Source organism: Syngnathus typhle, linkage group LG2, assembly GCF_033458585.1.
Source record: "Syngnathus typhle isolate RoL2023-S1 ecotype Sweden linkage group LG2, RoL_Styp_1.0, whole genome shotgun sequence".
NCBI lineage: Eukaryota > Metazoa > Chordata > Actinopteri > Syngnathiformes > Syngnathidae > Syngnathus > Syngnathus typhle.
This window is the reverse complement of record NC_083739.1, coordinates 12,264,154-12,271,434: the sequence shown is the minus strand read 5'-3', so window position 1 is coordinate 12,271,434 and position 7,281 is coordinate 12,264,154. Positions and strand designations below refer to the sequence as shown.

The window sequence follows — 7,281 nt, the reverse complement described above, 5'->3', positions numbered from 1 at the left end:
TGAAGCCATTATTCGTTAAAAGCAAAGTTTATTGTCATTAGTTGTGACATAACAAAGACGCAACTTGTCTTTGTTGATTTTACAGGACCACGTCTTTCGATAGTAAATATAATGGAGGGGAACACAGACCAATGCGTAAACAGCGTACTGATGTCAATTGGAACCTTCTTCTAACTGTTTTAGTCTCTTCCTCAGATGCTCAGAGATGTCGTTGAGAGGATTCCTTTTGCCGCTGAGGATTTTCACCGCCTCGCCAAACCTACTGATTTCTGACTCCCTGTGGTAAGAACACCAAAAAATGAGCACATTTCATTTGATGTTATGACTATAAATGATACAAAAGAGAGCTTACAAGAATTTGCGTTTCTGTAGGGGCCTCATCTGACTGAAATCAGTTACTGCGCACTTCTTGACTGGCCTGGGGAGGAGAGAGGGACTGGTGAGTTTGTTTGACCGCCAACAAGCATATAATATATAATATCCTGAGCATTTTCAAACATAAAATTGTTGTACTGCATGTGTGTCGTAGACACCTGGTCTACCAAAAATCTCCAAGTTCCCACATGAATTTTATAGATCGACTTACACTGTGCTTTTCCGGCGAGCTGTAGCGGCTATGCGGGCTGTACCAGCTGGAGCGATGAGCTCGGACAGCTCAGGCAGGGCGTCTGCTAGCACGCTCATGTCTCCCACGACTGGAGTGGCCTGCCGCCGGGCCTGTGCCGCTTGACGCTCCTTTGTCAGCTTGATGACGCTGATTTCTTTAGAGGAAAGGAGGCAGGTAAATAGAAATGGTACCTGACAAGAGAGCTTGTGCCTCAGAATTAAAAAACACGATATAATGAATGGAAAATAACTTACTGTTTAGCCATCGCTCCCTCCTTTCTTTCATCTTTTCTTTCTTTGACTTCACTTTCTTTGCTTCAGAAGTATCTTTAAAATCACACACACAGAGAAGTGATGGGGCACGCGAGTGTTGTATGACATTTCACAACGATGTTGGCAAAGCTTACCGATCTTGGCAGGTATGGGGGCTACTGGAGGGTCTTTGAATGTTAATGTTTGCCTCAGGGCAGCTGGAGCTATTTCTGTGCCTGCAAATATCCCACCTGGGGAAGACAGTTGGATGGGGGCCTGCATAATTAAGCATTAGAATTAGAGGTGAAGCAATGTATTTATTTGGCAATCAATTATTCAGTGGCTAAGACAATCGACTATGTTCAAGATTGTTTTCATCTAAAAAGAAATCATAGCATAGGAGATTATTCTGATGTCATCAGTAGCCTAATGCGATCGGACCAATAGTAGCATGTTATTGTACTCAAATTGTCTTTAGTTTTGGAGAAAATGAGTTGGTAAGCAAAGTAAAGGAGACGTTTTTCAGTCGGCACTTACTTGTATATTCCCGGTAACTTTAGGAGAGCCATTTTCCTCATGTGAATGACTTGGTTGGAAGGAGAAAGGTTCGTCCGAGGATTTGGACAAAGCACAGTCCATCCACGTTAGCTTTACAGCTTTCTGGTGCAATTTCTGCCGGACGTTCTTAATTTTTCCAACCATTTTCACAACAACAAAAGCTCGTTTTGCAAAATTTTAGATTATTTTTCTTGGCAAACACGATGTCGAGGTTCGGTTTCGTTGACATTAGTGACTGTCTTCTTCGTCCACCACAGTCTGAGTCGAGCTTGATGGAGCACTTAGCCCCATCTAGTGTTCCGGGGAGTAACACCCCCAAACAACAACAAAAACACCCATTCACTGTACGTACTCTGAAATTAAAATACGCAGGAAAAAAAAATTGTCGACTTAATTTAGATGGCTTCCACCTTCATCTGATCGTGATGAAGCAACTATAATGGGATTTGTGTCGGCAAAATGAAATTTAGGGTCACAAAACGAGCATAAAGTAACTTTATTAAAGATTAGACATTTTCCATAATTTGTTGAGTGGTCATCCTCAGATTAGTCTAATAATTAATCAAATAAGTTTCATGTTAAATTGTCAGTGCAAAAAGCTAGTTTGCTGCATAGTTTGCCTACCTTTGATCTAGATTATTGGATGACTTGACCTCATTTAACTTTTTTGACAACATTAGCGTAGGCAAACTCAATTTCCCTCTCGGCAGGGCAGGTGCTGTTGAATTCCTCTCTCTGATAGGCACAGTTCAAATACCGCCAAACGCCTGTCATCTCTGCAGGGATCTCAAATCCACGATATTTCTTGGCTACAACCTGGTAAAAGAAAAGAAAAAAAATTGCAGTCAAAAACTTTTGCAGATGACCATGCGCCATCCAGTAAATGCAATGTAGAGCAGTGAACCTTCAGGATGTGTAATTTAGGAAGCAGGTTACAGTCGGCCAGGGTCAGCTCTGGTCCGTCCAAGAAGCTCCTGGTGGACTCCGGAACATCTCCCGAGGCATCACCATCAATCTCAGCTGGCAGGGGCGTCCGTAGGAAGTCGTCAAGATGGCGAAGTGACTTCAGCAGTGCTTTCTCTAAGGCTGGACACAAAGACAGGTTAGGGCTACATTTTGTACGATTATAGTCACAAGAAAAACGCTGCTTTGTCGCCTACCATCATTGGTTTCTTTCCTTGGATTCTTGATATAAGCGGAGAACTTGGCAAAGACATCAATGCCAGCTGTGTTGGCCTCTGGGTGTTTCGGTGACAGTTTTGGGTAGCTGATAATACCAAAACAACTTGTAACAAAATAAAGCCTGAGAACATGACTTTTGAATGGACACATCTTCCTGTTCAATGTTTCAGGAAGCATATGTGCTTCCATTTAACCGCAGAGTGTGAGGATTTCTTGTTTATTACTACAGTGTAGCGCGCTCGTGTTTGTGTACCGCAGTGGCGCCAATTTCTCCTCCAGAAACTCCTCTATCTTGTTGACATCAACCTTGACCTCTCCGTTAAAGGTCATAAATGGAGGGTTGGTGCCTGGAGCAAGGTCTTTTAAATCAGCAGGTTTTCTGAGAGCACAAAAAATAATATGCCAGGCCGGGCCAGGTCAGAAGTTGTTACGTTCAATAAAACAAAAACATAAATGTACAGAACTTTGAATAAATAGACAGGGGCTTCTCGGTTTACTGGTACAATCTTATGGTGGTCATGTGGTAAATATAAATTTGTATAAAAGTTGTAACGCGGATATATATATATAAAATATACTTAAAATGATCAAATAAAGTCATTTAAAATGTAACAGTAAGAATTACCGCTTGAGGTCAACGGTGGTGACATTGAAGATGACTCCTTTGAGCCAGAGGATCATAAAAAGTCGCTGAGAGAATGGGCAGTTACCGATGCTCTCCCCATCACTGCCCGCCTACGCACGCACACACACACACACACACACACACACGCACACACACGCACACACACACACACACATGCACGCACACACACCCACAAATGAAGGAATCTAGTGGAGGAACATATCAACCAGCAACAACAATAATTTTTTTGTGGATATCTGACAAAGAGGTTATTGGCTCTGATAATTGTTTTGATAGTTTTTTTTGTTTGTTTCTATAGGTAGAATGTACCCTCACACCAAACAAATGCACCACAACCTGCTTATTTTGTCAAAATAAACTTCTTTTTTTTTTTTTCAATATCCTCAGATGACAACACAGCATTAAACAATACATGTCAATAGAGATGTAATTATAATGGAAGGCGGAACAAACCAAGAGAGCAGCAACATGGGGAAACAAGACAGGGATGATTAATTGCAGCGATTTCTAAAAGCATGAAATATAAAGGTGATGGATGTGTACAGTAAGTGTTCTGCTTCCAGGGCTACTGCGCCCACAATGCTGAACACCAAACAGCAGGCTAATCAGCTTACAGTGTGAGAATGCAGAGATTAGCCTTCTAACTCCAGCCGTATAACATTCCTATCCTACAGTTAATTGCTCTCAACTTGTTTCCAGGAATATTTGCAATAATTATTGATATTTGATCACTTTTATTCACCACTTCAAATATCGTCTCAGATGCTAACTAATTGTAGGGGAGTTTGAACTTGTGTTTGGTCAGCCAACAAATTCCACCAACAAAGGCGATTTTTGTGACTAGCAATTCTCACATACAGTATTAGCACATTTTTTCAAGGTATTAAACCATTCCTGCTGGCAATGCTGGGACAAACAGGTTGCTACCAATTGATAATTTAAGTTTAGATACGGGCACGTATTGTACTTTGTATATGTAGTTTAACATGAGGTTTTACTTTTACAACCTACATTTGAACACATCACATCTGTGTATATATATATATATATATATATATATATATATATATATATATGTTTGTAATATATATATGTTTGTAATATATATATATGTAACATTTTGATTAGATAAAAAAAAATATATGTAACATTTTGATTAGATCAACTGTGTACTTTTACCTTGACATAAAGTGAGATCTCATTGTCCTGGTCGTGTGGTGTTGCTGTTGTGTTGTCCTGGCCAGGTGGAAAAAGGCTGTCCTCCATTTTTGAGGAAATCATCTCCTGTTGTCTCTCTGTCTGCCACTCCTGATTAGGAATGAATTGTTGTCCATCCTCTAACAGAACCACCCTCTTTTTCTTTACCTGGTAATCTTTCTTTTTTGAAAGAACTTCATCTTTAATGACTGACTTGAGTTCCTTCATCCACGCATCCCTTGCGAAATTGTCAGTTATAGCCTCTCTGATGTCTGTTCTAACTGGATTCTCTTTTTGGTGTTTTCCTTGTGGAGGCACATGTGGTTCTTCTGGCTTCATTTTAAACCACGCATCATCTTTTTTCCTCGTGGACAACATTATCACTTCCTTCTTTATTGATTGTGTCTCAGGGCAAAGTATCCCATTCGCTATGGCTTGATGTGATTCCTTGACCTTTCCATTTATAGCCAGTTCTAACTCTTCTTGAAATGTTATTTTGTTTTCATGTGCTTCTGACCTGCTATCTAAGGCATCTTTTGTTTCAATGTCCCCCGGCTGTTTGAGATTTCTGTTTTGACATTTGTCTGTCTTTTCACTCTCATCATCTAAAATGGTCACTGGTTCTGCAATCTCTTCTTGATGGAGCGCATCCTTCACCTCATCACTTGGCTGCAGAGTTTGATCGTCAGCTATGACTTCCTCTGACAAGAGCTTCTCCCCTGGCAGTGTCACCTCTGACGCTGATCCTGCATCATCTTGTTGGGCGATTAAATGGATATTCTCAACTTGGTGGTCAAGTTCGATGTTGTTATCCAGCTCTTTCTCCTCTTGGGTTGGGTCATCTCCATCCATTTCCCCAAAGGAAGTAGTTTCTTTTTGCTCCTTTATCTCAGATGTCCCAAATCCTTCAACACGTGTTTCCTCCTCTGGCTGATCTAAGGAAGTGATCGGTTCTTCAGTTTCCAGACTTGGTTGGATTTCTTGGTCTGAAGCAGACATTGTGACGTTCCCCAACTCCCGCATCTCCATATTCAGGATTTCCTCCTTTAAGAAGTCATTGGCCGACTCATGTTCTGTGGAGCTGTTCATTGTGTCACTTGGGGTAGTTTTACCATCTTTCACGATGTCAATCAACTGGCTGGTGGGACTGGCTGCAGGTTCAACAGATGAACACGGAGGTATGATATCAAGACTTGGATGTGAAGCCTGGCAGGGATCGTCCTTACTTTCCACCGGCAACTCAATGCTGACATCTTTCACGTGCTCCTCAAAATGGGTGGATGTTGTGGCAGCTTTCATCTGCCAATCTTCACTGGACGTCTTTGAATTATTAACGGAGTCTTGAAACTCGTGGGAAGTCTCTACGTTATTGTCATCTTGGCCTGTGGTCAATGCACCTTGATGGCTCTCTTGGGAAATTGCAGGAGCAGGATCATCTGTCGTCACCACAACTTCCTGCGAGTTTGTAGCTGAGGCTTGATCACTATGAGTTGCCTCATTCATTGTCTGTGCAATTTCATGGCAATTGGTAACTGAGGCTTGAATACTGTCAGCAGCTTCCTCAAGGGTTAGATGTTCGTCTTCTTTTATCAGATCCACACTTATTTGTGCGCTCTCTGGAGTGTTTTGTTCTTCACTTGTGGCGTTTTCATCTTTGTCATCTTCCAATGTAGTGTTTTGACTGTCTAGATCTCCGGTCACTGTGTTTCTGTCACATGATGTTTCCTCTCCCTGGAAATTGCCCTCAATCCCAAGAAGTTCTTCTTGCTTTCCATGCTCTTCTTTTTTGTGGCTGGCATGCCCATCTTCGACTGTTGTTGAAAGATGAACCAAAACGCTCGACTCAGACCTTTCCTCGTCCCGGATGATCTCCTTGGATGAGCTTGGATGATCTCCTGGATGATCTTCCTGGATGATTGGTTCCTCCTGTTTTCTGTTTTCATTATTTTCTCCTTCATGTTGCCCAAGCTCGTCATCTTCCATGCTTGGAATTTGACACACATTTTCAATTTTGTTTGAATGCTCCTCATGCTGTTTTTCATTCTCCTGCTGACTCTTTTCGTCACTCACTTTAGCCTCTTCATCTTCACTTTCATAGTGTTGGCTTTTGTCAACTTGTAAAACAGTTACGAAGTCATTCTGGCTTTCAGAAGTGACTATTTCTGTGTTACGTGGGGGTTCTTCTTGGATAATCTCCCTGGTTGCCGATTCCTCTCCATCTACATGTTCCTTTTCACTTCCTAAAACCAGAACATTGCCACAGGTTTCGATATCATTCTCAATGACAGTCTGGGCTTCTTCTACATCTTCCACTGTTTGCTCCGTACTCACAGCTATTTTCAAATGCTGAGCATTTTTGTCATTACCGTCCTCATTGTTGTCTTCTTCAAGTTGGACTGCTGCTGAGAAATGGCACAAATTTCCATCTACTGTTGCCATTGCCTCCTCTTTGACTCTGTTCTCTTTCTTAGTCTGTGTGTCACTTAAATATTGCGCTCCTCCTACTCCGCACTCCTCCCGTCTTCCCCGACCTTCGTCTTCCTCCCTTGTCATTTCGTTTGATACCTGGGCCATGGAGAGGATTCCAATTTCTTCCTGTTCACCTTGATCTGCACTTTCTTTGTCAGCTTGTCCATCTGTTGCCTCAGCCATTAACAAAATGTCCTCCCCCACCTCTTCACCAAGTTCAACGTCTTCATCTTCCTCTTCTTCGTTCTCATCGTTTTTGCCTCTTTGGTTGTTTGCATCTAATGAAAAGGTGACAGGGCTGTGGACCACAGTGGAGTTTGATAGGTCTGAGTTTGGCCAGACGTCTGAGTGAGCCATTGGAAAATGACAAA

General features: G+C 41.9%; 2 protein-coding genes across 2 annotated transcripts; both read right to left on the bottom strand.

Annotated features, from left to right (window-relative positions):
- Window positions 1-8: 8 nt before the first annotated feature.
- On the bottom strand, window positions 9-1,688 carry slx9 (SLX9 ribosome biogenesis factor). The gene is made up of 6 exons (XM_061272540.1): window positions 1,396-1,688; window positions 1,014-1,134; window positions 862-933; window positions 587-761; window positions 353-418; window positions 9-277 (listed from the first exon to the last, which is right to left on the bottom strand). Exons 1-6 carry the CDS (start codon window positions 1,558-1,560, stop codon window positions 154-156), a joined length of 723 nt encoding a protein of 240 aa, XP_061128524.1. The 5' UTR covers window positions 1,561-1,688; the 3' UTR covers window positions 9-153.
- A 216-nt stretch (window positions 1,689-1,904) lies between these two features.
- Window positions 1,905-5,637, bottom strand: LOC133150174 (uncharacterized). The gene is made up of 6 exons (XM_061272535.1): window positions 4,424-5,637; window positions 3,224-3,333; window positions 2,852-2,977; window positions 2,577-2,683; window positions 2,321-2,502; window positions 1,905-2,232 (listed from the first exon to the last, which is right to left on the bottom strand). Exons 1-6 carry the CDS (start codon window positions 5,528-5,530, stop codon window positions 2,071-2,073), a joined length of 1,794 nt encoding a protein of 597 aa, XP_061128519.1. The 5' UTR covers window positions 5,531-5,637; the 3' UTR covers window positions 1,905-2,070.
- Between the last annotated feature and the right edge of the window lie 1,644 nt (window positions 5,638-7,281).